Below are 21090 nucleotides of genomic sequence, written 5' to 3'. Positions count from 1 at the left end.
AGGGGGAGGTAGGTGGGCCTGGTCGTGCCTATGGCCCACATGTCAGAAACCAGCATTGGGTTATCAATTGCAAGGAAAGCTAATCCAAGGCGGCTAACTATGAATTTTTTTCCCTTCTCTACTCAACTACAGGCGTGAGGTAAAGAGCACGATTGTGTGTGGTTTTTTTCCGGTTTGAAAATGGAAAAGGTCACCCTTTCCACAGGAACTAAGCAGTCTAAACTTACTTGAAAACTTCCTTCAGGAGAAACTAATTCAAACTTTAGCTTAAACTAGCCCTAGTAAAAATGCAGACATAGCCCACCAATGTGAAACATATTCTGTCACTTTGGTACTTTTTGTCTGTTGATGTTACAGAATGGTGAAAAAAAAAATCTCTGAGACGATGCGTCGGGCTAGATTGGCATTTCTTTTTCCCTTAACGTGCAGAAGAGATCTACAGAAGCTTGACATTTCAGATCAAGCGCTTGATTATGGTGCACCTCAAACAATTAGCCTTTCTGCCAATAAATATCTCCTCAGTATCAAAGTAGCAAATTGTTGTAACAAAACAAGCTCACTGAATCCTGGTACAGCACAGAAGCAAGCAAACACGAGTGTTTCTATGAAGTAACAGCTTTAGACATAAATTCCCAGAGAAGGGGCGTTCGAAGCAAATGGCAGCTGCAGCACAACTGAAGCGTCGGCTTAGTCCTTCCTCAGGTCGATGTACTCACGCTTAGTCCCAGCCTTGTTAATGATCACGATCTCCAACTTATCACCCTGCATCATTTGCATGTTTAGTGGATCAGCACAGTGAATAAAAAGAAACAAACCGTCAAATTTTGGCACTGGGTGAGTGCAACGTACAGTGTAGATGTCTCTCTCAGTTGCAGATGCAAAAACATCCTTAACTAGATCGACGGCCTCTGACTCCGACAAAGGTGTGACAGCATCCTGCACATATCGAGAAGATTCTTAGGTTCTCTGGAGCTATTGTTATTTTCTGATCACCATTCATTTATGTGTGTGAGTGCAAATTTGGTCAAATAGGTGCTCGATGAACAAAACCAATCAATAACATCTGTCAGAAACACACAAAGGATGTAGAATTGTGCAGGGCTTACTCTTGCAGGGAGTAATAGCGGACTAGGTGATTTTAGTTGGTTGTCCAAGACTGGCATGATCAAAGTAGATCCTGTTCCTTGCGCACTGTATCCAGTCCTCTCATAGGAACCAACTGCATCATAAGTGAAAACGCATCCTTTCCCTGTGCAAGTGCAGGGCATCCTTATTGGAGTACTCCAACAACAGTAAACAAGAAATGAAATTAAGAAAGCAAAACCATATCTCACCTTCACTGTCAAGCCCGCCAAGCACATTGAAGGCGTAATATGGGAAGAATCGCTTGTAGTACAGGGTATTGGAGAGGAGCTGTGCCATGGCGGGGCAACTCATCCTTTTATTGTGCTGGTGCTGGTATAGCTATAAACAACATAAGGACAACTTAACATATTAGTTCTGATGCGGTTTATTGTGCGTGATATCAAATAACCACTTGACATCGACAAATAGAAGGATTGCATACGAATACAAGAAACATTTGAATGTTGGTAATGATGAGAGGAGTTGTGAAGTTTACCAGTTCTCTGGCAGCTAGGTTCTTGTGCAGAGCCTTAATATCACCTTGAAAGCCAGAGGAAGCTAGTACACATTTGTCAGCCCTATACACATGAAGAGAGTGTTTTTAAGTTTGGACACTAAGAATGAGCAGCATGCTGAAATAAAAATAGCATAAAAATGTCAGCTCAGAACCAATCTTTGTCATAGAGCATGATTAAAGAACACTGAGGAATAGGAACCTCAATGCAATAATGATAATAACTTGACTGGCAAACAAAACAGAATGAATTACTCCGTTGCCACTGTCTATACTTCCTTAAGTTTTTCGTAAGTGTGTATGGGAATTCAGGCAAACAACAAGATAACATTGCAGAACCACCTCTCGAATTCAATAAGTATAGAGTAAAAAAACAACCAGTAGCCATCACAAAGATATTTCACACCATTAAAGTTGAAATGGAACAAATTCACATTAGAATTGAGCACACATAAAAAGAGCCCCAACCATCTTAAGGGAAACCAGTAACCCATGCGTACATTAGTAGCAATACAAAAACAGCTCAAGAGAAACCAGTAAGTAAGTACACCACCAATATTGACACATTAGCGTGGTGTATCAACAAAAACACAACTATGCACCAATGCCTGCTGAAAAGATTTTAACACAACTAGACCTAAATCGCCTTGCATGGTGAAATATGTTAACAGGAAGCCAACTGAGACAACCCTATGAGATGATCAATAGTTAGTGGTTTAAAAGGTGAAGAAGTCAAAGCTCGTTGTAAATACCAAAAACAAAAAGATTCAGGACAGAAAGCGGGCCAATATTGGAGTAAACCTAAATGCTATGCTTACATCTCCTGGCCTACGACAGCATCTTAATGAATTGCTGGAACTGACAGTTTCTTTCAGCAAGGCATATTTCCCTTGTGATGCAGAAAGCAGTGTTTAATATTACTGTTCCAAGACAAATGCAGGAGTAAACACAGGAACATAAGGTAACCTTACACTAGGAATTATGCACAAGACCCAATCTGCTCAGCCTTGCTTAGGTCAGGAAATTGATTGGCTGCAGATCGCAGAACAAAAGCGACCTCATCAAACAATATCATTTACAGAAATCATACCAAGTTAACCAGTAATTGCCGCAAAAGAAAAGAATCCATAAAGTACGGTCTTTTCCCCAATTCAACCCCAATCCTCCAAACACCAAACCCTAGCTAAATCAAACAATGGCTGCACCAAACCCTGCTAAGAATCACACCTTCCCACCCAACAATCCGACTGCGCACCTCATCAAAGGCCCACGCGAGTCTCCCAATCGACAAACCCTAAGCCCAGGAGGGTTAGGGGACTCACAGCTCGCAGATCTTGGAGTGGTCGCGCGTGAGGATGCTGTATCCAACGGAGAGGCGGGTGTCTGCGGCGACGACGCAGTAGTCGGCCCCGGCGATGGCCACGCAGGTCCTGCGGAAGCAAACAGACCATCGTCAGAGAGCGGGGAAGACGGGCGGGCGGACGGGCGAGTGACCGAGGGGCGGGGGAGGAGGGGAAAGTGCACCTACCCGCCGTTGTTCTCGTAGACCCAGTCCCCGCGCCTCGACATCGCGGTGGTCGGTGTGGACTGGCTGCTCGGGTTGTGGTGGTGGTGGTGGTGGTGGTGGAGTCGCCGGAATTGCGGAGTGCAGCAGTAGACGCCTCTTGCGTTCTGTTTCTCCCACCTTAATCTCAGTGTGATGCGAAGCTTTGCGGGCCTTGGGCCGGACGTGGCTATTTCACGCACGCGCGCGAGAAGGGAACCAGTAACTTTTCAGACAGCTTCCTTCGCTTTTAGTTTTAGAAACTTTTTTGTTTTGGTGTCGTTTTGTTTTTAAAAAGTTTTTCGAAAAAGTTATTTAAGAAAGTTAATAAGAAAAGTTTTTTAAAAAGTTAATAAAAAATTTGCTCAGAAAAATTTTGCAATCAAATTTCTGAAAAAAATTTCAAAAATGAAAAGTTGCTGTCCTATCGGAGGCGCAAGCAACTCAACGCACGCTCGCGCGCTGATTAGAAACTTCTCCTTGGGCCGACACCGACAGGGACGGCAATCTTAACCGGGTATTATGCCTGATAGGTGTAGACACAGGTTTAATATTTCATCCCCAAGTATGGTGGGTCGGATACCTATGAAACTACATATTAGATATGGGTTTTACAATCTATCCAGAGGTGGGTTTTACGATCCGTCCAGAGGTACTCACATTATAGCTCTGAAGCACATCCCAACAGCTTGATTTTTCTTAATAATTTTTTCCTTTTTTTTATGACGGTCTAATTTTTTGTAGAGAAAAGTTCTGATTATAATGTTTATTTGATCTACGACTGTGTTATGATTTTGCCTCCCTCTATCAGACTATGAACTTAAAACAACTAATCATCAATATTGTTATATATTATCATTTTGCTTGTCATATTGTTGAGAGAAAGCTTCCAATGACACACTTGCTCAAGGTTTTGTGCACGAATGATGATGAGAAGAACATGCAGCTACTATGTGCAAAGCTAATGAATTTCAAAACATGATCTCTCTAATAGTTTAAATTGTGTTCATTTCTTCGTATCAGGTACTTGACGGGCATGAATATAATATTCTGTCCGTAGCTCTTTACGGGCATGGGTCAAAATAACCCGGTTTGGATCTCAGATTCGGTATAGATCTACTTCGTCCGCACCCGATCTGTGGTCATCCCTAATTGAGATGGACTAGATTTCTTCATGCGCATGGCTTCGTATCGGATCTGGATACGGGTCTAGTTAGGCTTGCAGACAGGGTGGGTTCTTCTACAAGCCCGCATAGCTGTCCCTACAATTTCTTTGCAGTCTAACGCTGTCGGCATGCCAAGCCCATTGGACAAAAGCACAAGTCCGCAATGACCCGCAAGAGCCCGCAACTTCGTTTTCTCACCGTCTCGCCTCGCGACTCTCACAACCTAGCGCTACCGCCACCATCGTGACCGCCTCCTCTACTCGTCGACTCCTCCTCAGGTGCCGGAGTTGGGAGAAAGCGTCTACCTGCTCCTCCTGCTCCGTGCATGCACATAACGCCTTCGCCGCCACCTCCTTTGCCGACGTGTGCGAGACATTCGTGACCCCCTTTAGATCTTATGCCCGTGATACTGCGTGATTGCTGAAGAAATTTTTGTGTCATTCCTTTTTGTGTTTCAGGATGTACTAGTGTCAACATGGCAGGTTCAGATTTTGGTGATGGTGAGGACCTAGACCTGGTGCAGTAAACAACTATCTGTCTGTTGAAGCTCCATGCTAAAGTAAAACCATCGACGAGTCATGTTGGTAGATTACAACACTTGGTTGTCTGATGTAATGTAATCTCTTCTATATCTTTTGATTAATTCAATGATGATAAGATGACGGTATGATCTATCTTTCTGAATCAAGTATCAGTTTGTGTTTTGTGGTGCCTGAAGGTAAGGTGGCTGATATTAAAACGGAGGAGGGTTGGCATATACACTTTAGAAAGACTTTATCTGCAAATCAGGACAGAAGCGGGCAGGTTTTGATGTCCTTGCTTGATGAAGTGACACTGGATATGAATGATGATCAGCCAATCAGGTATCTTAGGCTTTGGAGAAACATGGTACTTACATAACAAAATCTCTCTACAAGCAGGTATATTTTGGAGGGGTGGTTAGTAGAAGAATGGAGGAGGTGTGGGCTTCCAAATTACCTATCAAGGTGAAGGTCTTTCTCCGTCAAATGCACACCATGATAAGCTGCAATCTGTTGTACAACTGAAAAAAAAAGGAGTTGGCCTGGAGACATTGCCTGCTCTTTGTGTGGGCAAGTGGAGGATTGCAACCATATTATGTTTTTCTACCCTATAGTTTTGTTTGTGTGGTGTGTTCTACAAGAAGCTTTGGGTTGGGACAGTATCCCTTCTTCGTTGGGGGTTTCTCTGTTAACTGGTTAGGAGGAAGCTCTAAAGAACTAAATAAGTTTTTTGTTTTTAGTTTGGGGTAGTATGCTGGACTCTATGGAGGGTGAGGAATAAAATGGCAATTGAGAAAAAGATGCTTTCTAAACCATCTGGCATTCTTTTTAAAATTATTTCCTCTTTACAGTAGTAGAAGATCTTGCTACATGCTCAGGAAAGATCAAAGGTGGAGCTTGGGAGACTCAGGGAGGTGGCTCAGCATCTCAGGCAAGCGTAGAGAGTTGAGCCTGGTCCTCTTTACCAGCCAAGTTTCCTGCTGTGAAGGATGTCTTGGGAACACTTTTGGTCTTTTGGCTTAGTGCTGCTACTCTCTGCTTAGCTCGTGCCTGAGAAGGGGGGTCTCTCTCTGCTGGTGCAGCCACTCTCAGCAACTTGTTGCTTCAGTTTAGTCTCGGTTGCGGGACTTTACTTTGTGTCATATGTTTTGGTGCTATGTTACAGGATGGTGCCTCCCCTGGTAGTGTACGTGTTCTGTAAAGTTGCTGCCGATCTTCGGCCTTTCCTTTTCCTCCCCTTTCTATAAGACTTTGGCTTTCTGTATAAAGTCAGGTTGGTACCCTTATGTCTAAAAAATTAAAAGGCACAAGGAGAAATCAGGGGGCATTAATTGGAGCACGTCGGCAAGGTTGCCGATGACAGGCTCAGAAGGCCAACGTTAAATACCATGAACGGCTTTATCCATGATTGTTGTGCGATTTGCCCAGCTCTCTCATCCTCCATGTCATAGCATCTCAATCTATCAACACCATAAGAGATGGAGTTGTTGTCGTGGCATCAGATGCGTGGTTGGGGATGGCGGTATGGAGGACGCTGGAGATGTAGTCCAGACTGTGTAGTAGCTCGGTTCCGTGGGCATGGAGCTTGGCATTGAAGTCAGCGACGGACAGTACGGAGGCGATGTTGAAGTCGTTTACAAACTTGCCTGCTGAAGTCGATGGCCAATAGGTTCACACATGTGGTTGAATTGTTTCGCTCGAGTCTGCGCAAAAAGAATCCGATGAAGCATCAACTAGTAACAATATTATTTTTTGTTTAGGTCAACTAGTAACCATATTACTAATTGACCTAGCGAGTGACCTGACTGAGCATCATCCTAATCTACAACTTAATTGGCCCGATTGGTCCAAAGGTAAGAAAAAAAAGCATGCTCGACGCACATGGCACATCTCTCAGACTTTGAGAACTTCTCACTAAACCAAATCCGAGAGAGAGAGAGGGCGATGATGACAGGGTGGGATGACGTGTACAAGGTGGTAGTGGCCATGGCGCCACTCTACTTCGCTCTTGCCCTCGGCTACGGATCAATGCTGTGGTGGAAGCTCTTCACACCGGACCAGTGCGGCGCCGTCAACCGCCTTGTGATCTACTTCGCATTCCCATTCTCCGGCTTTGACCTCATCGCCCGCGCTGGCACGTTCACCGCGAGCTACCGCGTCCTGGCCGCCGACATCGTCTCCAAGCTCCTTGTGCTGGCCATCACTGGCTGGGCGGCTGCGTGCCATTGGTCCACGGGCAGGAGGCGCAGAGGCGGCAACGACGACGGCGCCGGTGGTGGCGGAGGGTGCTCCTACGCGTTGTGCATCATCAGCTTCTTGCTCGTTGCGCTCAACAACGCGCTCCTTATGGGCATCCCGTTGCTGGACGCCATGTACGGCAAGTGGGCGCACGACATCGCCGTGCAGATGTCGATGATGCAGATCGTCGTGTGGTTCCCGCTGATGTTGGTCGTGTTCGAGGTGAGGAAGGCCTGGCTAATGCCGCTTCCCGACGACGGCGCTTGTGGGGAAGACAGCTGCTCATCCGCCAGTCTAGAGAGCAACAACGTCTGTCAGCCAGGAGATGACCGGAAGACGACCGGGTGGTCGTTCTAGGCGCCGCTGTCGAGGACCGTTGGGCTCAAGCTTGCTTACAACCCTAATGTCTATGAAAGCCTTCTTGGGGTAGTGTGGTCTTCAATTGCAAACATGTACTTAATAAAGGACACGGTGATTAATAAATTACATGATGTTTTTCTGTTTTTTAAAACAAGTTCAAGGGTGTGAGTGTACAGTTTGAGCATTTTACTGTTTTAGAAACCTACTTGACCACATCTGACAAGTTTAGAGGGTGTGTACCCATTATCCTCCTCAAAATTGGCTAGAAGCTCACTTAGATACACCCAAGCCGGTTGACTCGAACCCTCATGGGCGGAGACCAGAGAGGTCAAATAAGATAGTATGGAAATTTTTATTAACCCTTGCATACATATGGTTTATCATAATCATTTATTTATATTGAGATTCGTGTGAGAGTGGTAGGTAAAAAAAATCATAGAATAAATGAGATAAATGATAGATTAAGATTAGGTAGAAATATAGAATATATAAACATGTAAGATAAGTCATGACTTGTACTTCCCAATAAGATGTGGACTTGTATTTCCCAATAAAAAAAACTGAACCACCACTTTTGCTATTCTTGCCAACAGAATAGCTTTGAGATTCGCGCCGGAGTAAAGCTCACTTCCAACAGCTCACAAAGCTCCAATATCAACCTCAGAGACAATTCAACGGTATAAAGAGTAAAAAGTGGTCGCTTGCACGATGCGAGATTAAGCGGCAGCTTCTCCACCAAATAGTGGTCACATACACTGACTTGTTCCCGCCAAATACTTACGGCATTTGATTCCCCCCTCGATATGCTGGTTGAGCGGATGCTAAGTTGTGGCCGGTGTCTCATACGTACATGCAGGTGGCACTCTTGGAGCTTCCAAGCATCGTCGATGGCTCGGTCTTGATCGTGTCCAAGTCCGGGATCGGACTGGGGATGTTTAGCATGGGTAATCAGCTAGATAACTAGCTATATAAGCAAACACATTGCTACATAATTAAGTACATAGCGTGCGTACAGGGCCGGTCCTGAGAATTTTTGGGCCCGGTGCGAAATTAAACATAGGGCCCTAAATATATTTGAGTTGTTACCGAAAAAAACTTAAATAGAATAAAAACAATATTTATATGGAATACTTCAAACATATTACCTTAAAAATTTCTTCGGATATTTCTAGATGCGAAGTCATTGATGATTGTATCAATATCAATCTCATCCAATAATTTCTTCTCAATGCATAAAGTTGCCAGACCGTTTAATCTTTCTTGTGACATTGTAGACCTCAAATGGTTCTTCAATAATTTCAACTTTGAAAAGCTTCTTTCGGCAGATGCCACAGTCACTGGTACAGTAAATAAGATCCGATAAGCAACAGAAATATTAGGATAACAATCTGCATTTCTGACAAACTCAAAAATCTCCATGGCAGACATTGGTCTATCTGGTAAAGTCAACTGCATAACACTTAACTCAGAAATGAGATCATTTAACTCAACATCAGATGAACCCTTTAGAGAGAAAGTTTCTGCAAATTTAGTACAACGGTCTTTTAGTTCAATACCATCCAATGACTTCAAGATTGTTGAGCTCATTAAAAACCCAAATATACTTTTGAATTCTTGGAGTTCTTCAAATCTAGTTTTCAATGAAGTGATTGCCACATCAACCATAACAAAAAAGTAATCAACTTCAAAAGCCCTCTCAGCTTGCAAATTTGCTTCATTATAATCAGTTTCATCAAACTGTTTCTTCCTAATAGAACGACGCTTTACTGGAAATGATGCATCTACACCCATTTCAGATGCAATATCTTTGGCTATGATCAGACTAGAAGCAAATCCTTCATTTCTATAGCTGTGAAAGTAATTCATTATGCCTTCAATTTGCTGTAAGGTAGACTCAATGCACATGGACGGTGATTGCAACTTCTTACTCACAGTGTTAACAGCAAATAAAATGTCATGCCAAATAACCATACCAAGTATAAATTCAAAGCTACCAAGCACTTCAAATAAATTTTTTGCATCGCTCTTATCCTTGGGATCAGTATCATCAGCTTCCCTTAAATTTAACAAAGCTGACCTTAGCTCAGGAGCTTGATACCTAATTGGTTTTACACTTTTGATTCGACTCTCCCAACGAGTATTGCACAACGATTTCACAGTTAAACTTGGAATATGCTCGAGCAAAACTTTCCATCTTTTGGTAGAACCAGAAAACAATACATATATCCGTTGCACAATTCCAAAAAATGAAATAGCTTTAGCACATGATTTAGCCATGTCACAAAGAGTAAGATTAAGACTGTGGCAAGCACATGGCATATACAAAGCTCTTCGATTAATATCAAGCAATCGTCTTTGCACCCCCTTGTATTTTCCTTTCATGTTAGAACCGTTATCATAACCTTGACCCCTAATATCATCAATATTAAGACCAAAAGACTTGATAGAATCAATCAATACATTGAAAAGTCCTGAACCAGATGTATCATCCACCATCAAGAAACCCAAAAAAAACTCCTCTAATTTTATTTTGCCATCGGACATATTAACACATCGAACCAACAAACTCATTTGCTCTTGATGACTCACATCTGGTGTACAATCTAGGATAATGGAGAAATATTTTGCCTCTTTCACGATCTTTACGATAGAATTTGTAATATCAGAAGCCAAAAGAGAGACCAACTCATTCTGAATTTTATGACTAAGATAATGATAATGAATCTCATTATTTTGAATACGTCTAAGATGGTCTTGCATCACCAAGTCAAATTCTGCAACCATCTCAACACAAGCTAAGAAATTGCCATTATGATCATTATAGAGTTGCTCATTGGATCCTCTAAAAGCCAAATTACGTTTACCAAGAAATTTGACAATGGCAATTATTCTTAGTAAAACTTGTCTTATACGTTCTTTCTCCTTTGTGATTTGCTGTTGTAAATCTTTGTCAATTGTTTCACTTTTCCTCAATCTAGCTCTCAATTCATTCCAAGAGGTCATGTTGGTAATATGCTCGACACTAACTTCATGTTCTTTAAGCCTCTCACTAATATGCCTCCAATCTCTAAATCCATCACGCCCCAATGAACTCTTGCAATTTCTAGAATTGAAAATCTTACAACTAAAGCAAAACACTCTATCAACATGCTTCGAATACACTAACCATTTTCTGTCATGAACCTCCCCATTGCTCATTTTTCTAGAGAAATGAGTATACGAAAAATGTCTTGAGTTGTCATCTAAAGGGAATACAATATTTTCTTCTCTTATAGGCCCCTTCTCCACTAATATATCCCTAGCTTTGTTATCAAGATTATCCCAATTTCTTGGATCATAAATATCCGTAGTAAAAACCGGCTAGTCATCAACACTAGCAGATTTTGTAGCAGATGAATTAAATATATTGTCATGACCACTTACATTGTTATCATCCTCATTGATGTCAACATTGTCTTCTGTAGGGGTAGGACCTTGGTCATCATCGTTCACATTAGTTTGTTCCTCCACAGCAACTATCGCCCACTCATCTGAGTTTCGTGAACTGCCCGTATTACTCCTTAAGAATTTGTCCATTGCCCCCTTCTGTGATTCTATTAACTCATCCACTTGTTTTCTCTTTTTCCTTTTTTCGCTACCCGATGCGTACTTTCTCAATGACATGATACCTAGACGAACTGATAATTAAAAAAAGTAACATGTTAGTGGTTGAACTCATATAAATTACAAAGTTACAATATAAAAAAATGAGTTTAATTGAAATTAACCTTAAATCTGCTGACGTGAGGAACGATTGAACCGAACGAAGTGGCTATGGCTCTGTGGCTGCAGGCAGCAGGCCTGACCACCTGAGGGCTGAGGCCTGAGTGGCTGACTCCACCGACGGACCGACCACCAGCACTGCAACTGCAAGTCTGCAACTCTGCAAGTCTGCAATCTGCACTGCAATCTGGCACAGTGGCACGCACGGACGCACCCGGCCACCCGCACACGCAGGCCTGGGCGGACGGCGGACGGACCAGCCGATGAGCTGAGTAGCCGACCAGACCAGGGCGCGGACGGCGGACCGCAGACCGCAGCCAGACGGCAGTCGGCAGACGGCGGACGGCGGACGCCGCGGACTCAAGTCTCAAGGGCACAGCCGCACTGCCGCACAGGCCACCGGGCGGACTTGGACAGTTGTCAGTTGGACGGCGCCACGGCGGACGGCGGACGGGGCCCGGGCGGACGGCGGACCAGAGGCCAGAGTGAGTGGGCTGTGGCATGTGGGCACCGGGCGGACGGCGGACTCAGGCGGTCCGTCCTTCTCCTTCGACCTTCGGCAGTTCGGCGCCTCAGCGGACTGCGGACGACGGTTCGGAATCGGGAATCTTCGGGCGTTCGGCGGACTCACGGGCACCGGTGACCGGCCACCGGGCGGAGCGGACGGCGGACGGCGGTCAGCGGACTCAGCCACTCAGGCGGTCCTTCACTCCTTCTCCTTCGGCGCCTCGGCCTCGGCGAGTCGGCGGACGACGGTTCGGGAATCGGGACGGGACTTCGATCTTTCTTCGGGCGTTCGGCGGCTTCGGCGGCTCGGTGTTGACTGTTGCGGCGTCACGCGTCGGCGGCTCGGCGCTATGGGATAATGGCCTGGGATTTGCAGGCTGCAGTCGGGCCGTTGGGGGCCCCTGCGAGTTGGGGCCCCGGCGCGGCCGCACTGCCCGCCCCCCCCAAGGGCCGGCCCTGCGTGCGTACGTTCTGCTGGTTGCAGGTTTGTTCATCGCGCTGCAGGAGAAGTTCACCATGTGCGGCGCACGCTTGACGGCGCTCAGCTTGGCGCTGAGGTTCATCGCCGGACCGGCGGCCGCCTCCGTCGGAGCCGCCGCTCTGGGGCTCCGCGGCGACCTTCTGCGCTTCGCGATTGTGCAGGTAACGGCTGCGCTCAAAGTACAGTAGTCACATCGAGCATCTCTGTTTGCTACCGAAAGAGAATGTTGAACGAACCAGTTACTCTTCCCCTTCTTGTTGACAGGCGGCGCTGCCTCAATCTGTCGCAACGTTCAACTTTGCAAGGGAGCATGATCTGCACGCTGACGTGCTCAGCACTGCATAAGCAAACCGTCGTTTATATTTCTGGGCCTGTTTATTTCATACTTGAGAAGATTAACCCTGAAATCTGGTTGGGATTTTGCAGGGTTATAGTCGGGACGTTGGCATCGCTGCCGGTGTTAATCGTCTGTTATGTTGTTCTTGGCCTCATAAGATAGGTAAACTAAGGCCACTTCCAATATCTTGTTTCCTATCCGAACACGAGAGATAGAGTAAACATTAATGTTAAGAAATAAGTTTTTAATATATACATGTGTTGTTAGTTTTTCGAGGACTTCTAAGATAATTTATCGTTTCACACTCATTTAGGATTGCTCAAAAAGTTAGTTTCTTTTATAACAAATAAGTTCATTCTGTTGTATTTTTTCAGAAATTTTACTATTGGACTGTCTCCAGGTAGCTGGTTGGGCCGGCCTTTTCTTCTCGCTTGTTTTGGCCCTGGCCCTTTTGTCGTGCTGCAAAAGCAGCAGCCAGCTCTAGGGTTGCACAGCCAGGGATCCTCAGGTGGATAAGCATGAGGCTGGCTGGGGAAATTGCGGCGGCGGCGGCGAAACTGCCATATCCGTTTCCCTCGGGTATGCGGTTCTGGGGCAGATTCGTCGGCCAGGATGTGCTGCGTGAGCCTCCCCTTCTTATGTGCTTCCTCCTCTCCTCTGGGATACCTGATTTGGAGTGATTTTTCTCACCTTTTTCCCTGGTTCCTTTCCGGCCTGTACTGGGGAGATTGAGTCCTGATTTATTGGGTGCTCGATCTGATTTCTTGGGGCCGGGAAGAGGAACTTGTTGGTGGCCGGAGCTGCACGGCTGAAGTTCATCCACGCGTGCAGTGGCAGTGTGGAGAGGCTTTGTATCTCCGATTTCCTTCACGCCGTCGGCAACGGCGGGTGCTAGGTTTTCTGGGACAGCGGCATATGAGTCGTTCCTAGCCTCACTTCTTTTCGATTTTGGTCGAATTTCGCTGTGAGTAATATCCTCCCTAATCCCTCTGTCTGATTTCTGCTCTGTGATGATTGGTATAGTCTGAGATTGGGCTATTAGTCAAGAACAATAGCAATAGGGTTGTGGTGCTCTGGATTTATGAGCTGCTGTGATGCACTGGACTTGTGGGCTGCTGATGGTATTCTGATGTTTGTCTGTAGCTATACAGAGATGGCAAGTTCTTGTCTTTACTAGATGAATATGGTGATGGCAATCCTTTGTAGGCTTCACTACCTGTATGCTTTTGTTAGTTCTGAAATTACAGAATACATTCAGTTAGAGGCACTCTGTGATTTTGCAGCTCACTGTCCAGTGGTTTATTTTGATATAATGTCCAAACTCTGTTTGCTAGTTGAGATCTTTGCAATAGCCCAATCAATGATGAAATTTGTAGAACAATTTGGGAGCAAGACATTTGAGTCTTGAGGCCAATTGTTATTTGGAAATCTGAGAGCAATTTTTTACCTCCTATTATTCTGCTGTCAGTCTTTTGGAATAATTGCTCATATGCTCTGCTCAGCAATTCGGCTATTTAAGTACACATGTTGAATAATGTTGTTGCTGTCCCTTTTCAGTTGTGCAATTACTTTATTATGTATATAGATAGTTCGAATTACTATTATGGTATTTGCCTCTATGAAATAATATTTATGCTCTATTTATCGCCTATTTTACAACACATTCTCTCATCTTTAAATTGCTTGCCATGTCATCTTTTTTGCTTAGGTGGATATCCAATTATTGTCGTAAAAAACCAACATTAGGAATGCCCTAAACCCATTAGTGCCCAGTGCCTCACTGGAATGGAACGTTGCTTTGTACGTAGATCAGACAGAACCTATCACCAGTTCACCACCAATCCGCACGGCACAGCGTCTCTGTTCTGCTCTCTTTTTGTACCATCTGTTCTGTACTTCTGTTCTTCACTTTCTGTTGCTTATACGAGAATTCGTACAGCTTCAATCCTACAACTTGGATCAATAAACCAACTCGATCTTTGCATGGTAGAAATATAGAATATATAAACATGTGAGATAAGTCATGACTTATACTTCCCAATAAGACGTGGACTTGTATTTCCCAATAAGAAATACTGAACCACCACTTTTGCTATTCTTGCCAACGGAATAGCTTTGAGATTCGCGCAGGAGTAAAGCTCACTTCCAACAGCTCACAAAGCTCCAATATCAATCTCAGAGACAATTCAACGGTATAAAGAGTAAAAAGTGGTCACTTGCACGATGCGAGATTAAGCGGCAGCTTCTCCACCAAATAGTGGTCACATACACTGGCTTGTTCCCGCCAAATACTTACGGCATTTGATTCCTCCCTCTATATGCTTGTTGAGCGGATGCTAAGTTGTGGCCGGTGTCTCATACGTACATGCAGGTGGCACTCTTGGAGCTTCCAAGCATCGTCGATGGCTCGGTCTTGATCGTGTCCAAGTTCGGGATCGGACTGGGGATGTTTAGCATGGGTAATCAGCTAGATAACTAGCTATATAAGCAAACAAATTGCTACATAATTAAGTACATAGCGTGCGTACGTTCTGCTGGTTGCAGGTTTGTTCATCGCGCTGCAGAAGTTCACCATGTGCGGCGCACGCTTGACGGCGCTCAGCTTGGCGCTGAGGTTCGTCGCCGGACCGGCGGCCGCCGCCGTCGGAGCCGCCGCTCTGGGGCTCCGCGGCGACCTTCTGCGCTTCGCGATTGTGCAGGTAACGGCTGCGTTCAAAGTACAGTGGTCACATCGAGCGTCTCTGTTTGCTACCGAACGAGAATGTTGAACGAACCAGTTACTCTTCCCCTTCTTGTTGACAGGCGGCGCTGCCTCAATCTGTCGCAACGTTCAACTTTGCAAGGGAGTATGATCTGCACGCTGACGTGCTCAGCACTGCGTAAGCAAACCGTCGTTTATATTTCTGGGCCTGTTTATTTCTTACTTGAGAAGATTAACCCTGAAATCTGGTTGGGATTTTGCAGGATTATAGTCGGGACGTTGGCATCGCTGCCGGTGTTAATCGTCTGTTATGTACTAAGGCTACTTCTAATATCTTGTTTCCTATACGATGTTTAACAGGAGAGATAGAGTAAACATTAATGTTAAGAAATAAGTTTTCAATATATACATATGTTGTTAGTTTTAGTACTTCTAAGATAATTTATTATTTCACACTCATTTAGGATTGGTCAAAGAGCTAGTTTCTAAGAAACAAGTTCATTCTCTCCTCTTTAAATTACTTGTCATGTCATCTTTTTTGCTTAGGTGGACATCTAATTATTGTGTAAAGAACCAACATTAGGAATGCCCTAAACCCATTAGTGCCCAGTGCCTCACTGGAATGGAACGTTGCTTTGTACGTAGATCAGACAGAACCTATCATCAGTTCACCACCAATCCGCACGGCACAGCGTCTCTGTTCTGCTCTCTTTTTGTACCATCTGTTCTGTACTTCTGTTCTTCACTTTCTGTTGCTTATACGAGAATTCGTACAGCTTCAATCCTACAACTTGGATCAATAAACCAACTCGATCTTTGCATGGTTAATCTCCCCTGCAATCCCAATGTTCATTTTTTTAGTGGAATAGAAATTTCATTAACCAATAGACACAACAATATTATGTTAGCTGTGATCGTCTGGTATCCTAACTAACTTGGCCGAGTCTAAAGAGGACCGAGGCCCACGTGCGCGTCATGATCGGTGGCGAAACCAGTTTGATGGCTTTGGTCCCAATCACCAGTTTGAAGGCCGTCACCGTTGGAGGAGGATTCCGGTGTGTTCGTGGCTCTACATCCTCCGTGAAGACCTCAACTAATGGCTTCTCCTAATCAATGTTAGTTAAGCAATTCTGTTGTTTAATGATGCGCTTAGTATTTAGGTTAAGAATCAGTACCTAATTCATACAATTATGGTCACCAAGTCCTTCACAGACGGCGGGATACCATCCCATGAGTGTACACGTTGGACTCTTACATCCCAATGCTGCCATAGCATGAGCAACTTTATTACATTCTCTAGGACGATAACTCACCAAGAAACTAATGAATTTAATTAACCGAATTAAAGTCTTAATCTTCAGGATTTCCGTAAAGAAAATAGGAGGACACTGATTGCTTGGCCCCACATGTCAACATCGAGATAGAGATAGAGAGTTAGAGAGACGAAACACCTAACAATCTCCCGCGGTCACGACTCACGAGTCAAACGAACTTGCTATATACTCGCAACCGCTTCTTTCCTGTCGTGCGATCTTCCCCTGCTGCCTTGTGCACCATCCTCGGTAGAGAGGATCGATCGATGGGGGCAGGCGTGCCGCCGTCGCTGTTCATGGCGACAGTGGTCGCCGCGCTGATGGCCACCGCGGCGGCCGTCGCCGTGGAGGACTCGACGACGGACAACGTCCAGCCGCTGTCGACGCTGAAGATGCAGGCCGCGCGGGTCGCGATGGACTCGGCCGCTGTCGTCCACGCCTCGCCCGACGTGCTTGGCGAGAACGTGAGTACACACACGCCCACCGCGCGTCACGTGATCACTACTTGTAGACGTACGTGCGTTGACACCTGAAACCTCCTCATCTTTCTCCTCGACGGCCGGCAGGGGGAGGATTTCGCCTGGGTGACCGTCAACTTCACTGCGCCGGCGCCGTCCGCGGACCACTGGGTCGCGCTCTTCTCGCCTGCCGATTTCAGGTACGCTCATGCTCATCTCAAGATCGATCGTTATTTGGTCGTCAAGAAGAAAATTTTACTTCTACCTAGTTGCCGCTTTCGATCTCGACTTGCAGTTTGAGCGTTGGAGGCAGCGCAAGTGCCAATGCAGCAGCAGCAGGGGAAGAGGGGCCTGCAGGGTTACCCAGGGCGCCCATTAAGGTCGGCAATCAAAAGGCTAAGAAAGATTTTGCATATACTGACGGAGCTTAATCATGTGCAGACCTCACTGACCTTGGTTGATTCGGTGTGTTTGTTTCAGTACATGTTTGCCAATATCTCACCGAGCTTCATGAGCACCGGCGGCGGCAACATGAGATTTCTGGTGATCAACCAACGGTCCGACTACGCGTTTGGGCTGTTTTCCGGCGGCAAGGACAACGTAAGTTCAGTTCTGAAATACACTGAGTTTGGAATTAGGACACTCTATCCGTGCGTTGGAATTTAGGATTATGCGTGTGATGATGGTACTAAAATCTAGTTTTACGATGATTTTGCAGCCTAAACTTATCGCGGTTTCAAACAAGATCTCCTTCGCGAACCCGAAAGCTCCTGTCTTCCCACGCCTATCTCAGGGGAAAGAATGGAATGAGGTGAGCTTACATAGCATATCAAAGTACAGCGTTCAAAACTTATTTTGTACATGCTACCAATTGAAGCACAATGCTGCTGAGCATAATGACATGTTCTTTCATGCTGTTGTTCTGCGCAGATGGCTGTAACATGGACAAGCGGGTACAACATCAACGAAGCCTACCCCTTTGTGGAGTGGAGAATGAAGGGAGAGGAGAGTTCCAAACGGACGCCGGCCGGCACCCTCACCTACACGCAGAGGCATTTGTGTGGTATAGCTCGAGACAATTTTATTTTTACAACCAAAAACATTCAAATTGTGTGAACAAAAAAGATCCCGCACAAACTAAACTGAAAATGCAACTCCTCATATCCTTGCGTACGCACGATCTATCTTAATTATTCATCTCTCTCACATAATACTCATCTATCCATTGATTTAATCGTTTATCCTATATTTTTTTATTTACCCTTACAATATAAATCTCAACGCAAATAAACTTACTATGCATCCACATCACTGCATGCTCTAGTGGGATTTTTGTGTTCAAACTAAATGCACCCTACTAGTAACACCAGACGTACATGCATGTTTTACATTCAGATTCAATATTGAATGGTTAGGTTTTACGTTGTGATCATTTTACTGAAAAATAATTGCAGGTAAACCAGCGAATGCGGAAGGATACAGAGACCCCGGTTTCATCCACACAGCCTTCTTGAAGGACTTGTGGCCGAACAGAGAGTATGACGAACACTAACAGAATAGGCGTTCACTTTGCAGTCCGTAATTTTGCTCGTTATAATCATGCTATCCATACACTGTTCTTCAGGTATTCTTATCAGATTGGGCATGAACTACCAAATGGAACCGTGGTATGGGGCAAGTCCTCCGCCTTCCGTGCATCGCCTTTCCCTGGCCAGGACTCGCTCCAGCGAGTTGTGGTCTTCGGTGACATGGGCCTGGTAAGAATTTTGACCAAAGTTTTGTGCAGATTTGTGTCTCCTGGAGCATGACAATGCGAAATGCATACTACATGACAACACATTTTCACTTTGGCAGGGGCAAACTGATGGGAGCAATGAGCTCGCCGGGTTCCAGCCCGGGGCGCAGGTGACCACCGACCGGCTGATCAAGGACCTGCAGAACTACGACGCCGTGTTCCACATCGGAGACCTCTCCTACGCCAATGGCTTCGTCGCGCAGTGGGATCAGTTCACCGCGCAGATCGAGCCGATAGCCTCAAAGGTGCCGTACATGGTGGCAAGGTTCGTCGGATCCTACCAATTTTCCAGCCACTGTTCGATCACTTCCTGAATCTTTGAAGCTAAGCGTGCAGTTGTTACACATGCGTTCTCCTCAATGCAGCGGCAACCATGAGAGGACTTACCAGGACACGGGAGGCTTCTACAACGGCAACGACTCCCACGGCGAGTGCGGCGTGCCGGCGGAGACCTACTTCTACGTGCCCGCCGAGAACCGGGGCAAGTTCTGGTACGCGGCGGACTACGGCATGTTCCGGTTCTGCGTCGGCGACACGGAGCACGACTGGCGGCCGGGGTCGGAGCAGTACGCGTTCCTGGAGCGGTGCTTCGCGTCGGCGGACCGGAAGCACCAGCCGTGGCTGGTCTTCGCGGCGCACCGCCCGCTGGGCTACTCCTCCAACGACTACTACGCGACGGAGGGATCCTTCTCGGAGCCCATGGGGCGGACCCTGCAGGGCCTGTGGCAGAAGCACCGCGTCGACCTCGCCATCTACGGCCACGTCCACAACTACGAGCGCACCTGCCCGGTGTACGAGAACACGTGCATGGACGGGAAGAAGGACAAGGGAAGCTACTCCGGCGCGATGGGCGGGACGATCCACGTCGTGGCCGGCACAGGCGGCGCCAAGCTGAGGAACTACTCCGCCGGTCCGTGGCCGCAGTGGAGCGTGGTCCGGGACGAGAGCTTCGGGTACGTGAAGCTCACGGCGAGCGACCACTCGACGCTGCGGGTGGAGTTCATCCACAGCGACGACGGCGCCGCGCACGACGCGTTCAACATCAGCAGGGACTACAAGGACGTCCTGGCGTGCACGGTCGACAGCTGCGCGCCCCACACTTTGGCCAACTGATCTGTAGAGAATTAGGCAGAGAGTTAGTGTTTTCTGTTCAGATCATGCGTTCCAAATGGGACCCCTGGTGTCTTCAATTTCGTAGTGCTGCTACGTGGTAATCAGTCGTACACAAATATTTTAACCCAAAGAAAATTTGATTTGTTACACATTTACGATGACTATGTTAGCGCTGACATCTGCATGCTTTTGTGGTCATTACTAACGAGGAGGAATGCAAATGAGTATTTAATAGATAGTTTTGGATCATTATTTAGTTAGATAGTTTTGGATCGTTATTTAGTTTTTTTAATTTAATTAGGTGGGAGTAAATCTCTAGTTTGTTTTTTAAGTTTTAGGTCAATCTAATAACTAAAAAAATACAAAACTTCTATCCATACTAAGAGTAACTCCAGTACACTAGTCAAATTTAACTGTCTATATCTCCATTTAGCTATCCACTCTAAAAGATTTATTCTTCATATTTCTACACACTCTAGCAGACTAGCCAAATCACACTCTCCATATCTCATATAGTATATTTTATTCGTAACGGTTGTTTCTTGCAACGGCTTCATTCCAACGGCTATATTTCAACAGCTAGTTTTTTCGAACGGCTTCTCAACAGCTATATCTCTGCTCTATATATGGGCAGCCATTCGGTTGCTCCTCCTTCACACCATTATTTCTCCTCTTCTCTGCTACTCCTCCTACATCGATTCAGAATGAGTCGTTGCGGATTAGGCATGCAATGCGTGTTGTATTCGTTGTCATCGGATGATGACGATGAAGTGCTTCTTGTTACAAGGCAGCTAGCCCATTGTTAACACTAGCACGGTAATGCTGGACGCCATGGAGGTTTCGTGCCAGGATGGCAGGAACTTCAACATGATAGAGTTGAGGGTATGCAAGACTATACCAAGATTATTTTTTAGATAATTCAACCTACGGCCCAACGTTCTTCCGTCGCAGGTTTGCAATCTATCCATATAGTTTTGTTCACCTTGTTTGCTGAACCTCCTGCGCTCATTTTTCTTTTCACCACAGGTTTGAAATGTCACAGCCTTTGTTTTTGCGCATTTCCCAAGCCGTAGAAGCACATGACTCCTATTTTGTGCAGAGAAGAAATACTACCACAAATTTTTGCTAAACATTTGCCACAAACGACTAACCTATG

The 21090-nt window shown here is 45.7% G+C and overlaps 2 protein-coding genes and 1 pseudogene across 2 annotated transcripts; 2 read left to right on the top strand and 1 right to left on the bottom strand.

Moving 5' to 3' along the window:
• Positions 1 to 471: 471 nt before the first annotated feature.
• LOC133902253 (proteasome subunit beta type-1) lies at positions 472 to 3363 on the bottom strand. Its single transcript, XM_062343867.1, has 7 exons — positions 3168 to 3363; positions 2962 to 3069; positions 1622 to 1703; positions 1335 to 1464; positions 1107 to 1249; positions 850 to 936; positions 472 to 762 (listed from the first exon to the last, which is right to left on the bottom strand). The coding sequence occupies exons 1-7, from the start codon at positions 3206 to 3208 to the stop codon at positions 688 to 690; spliced, it is 666 nt and encodes a 221-aa protein (XP_062199851.1). The 5' UTR covers positions 3209 to 3363; the 3' UTR covers positions 472 to 687.
• A 3453-nt stretch (positions 3364 to 6816) lies between these two features.
• On the top strand, positions 6817 to 15775 carry LOC133901229 (probable auxin efflux carrier component 5b; annotated as a pseudogene).
• A 911-nt stretch (positions 15776 to 16686) lies between these two features.
• LOC133902047 (probable inactive purple acid phosphatase 27) lies at positions 16687 to 20023 on the top strand. The gene is made up of 10 exons (XM_062343623.1): positions 16687 to 17032; positions 17135 to 17226; positions 17322 to 17406; positions 17507 to 17626; positions 17745 to 17837; positions 17957 to 18089; positions 18481 to 18562; positions 18651 to 18783; positions 18881 to 19086; positions 19187 to 20023. The coding sequence occupies exons 1-10, from the start codon at positions 16835 to 16837 to the stop codon at positions 19932 to 19934; spliced, it is 1890 nt and encodes a 629-aa protein (XP_062199607.1). The 5' UTR covers positions 16687 to 16834; the 3' UTR covers positions 19935 to 20023.
• The last annotated feature ends 1067 nt before the right edge of the window (positions 20024 to 21090 follow it).

This window comes from Phragmites australis, chromosome 20 (assembly GCF_958298935.1).
Source record: "Phragmites australis chromosome 20, lpPhrAust1.1, whole genome shotgun sequence".
Classification (NCBI taxonomy): Eukaryota; Viridiplantae; Streptophyta; class Magnoliopsida; order Poales; family Poaceae; genus Phragmites; species Phragmites australis.
The sequence above is the reverse complement of the archived record's forward strand: the minus strand, read 5'-3'. Positions and strand labels throughout refer to the sequence as shown.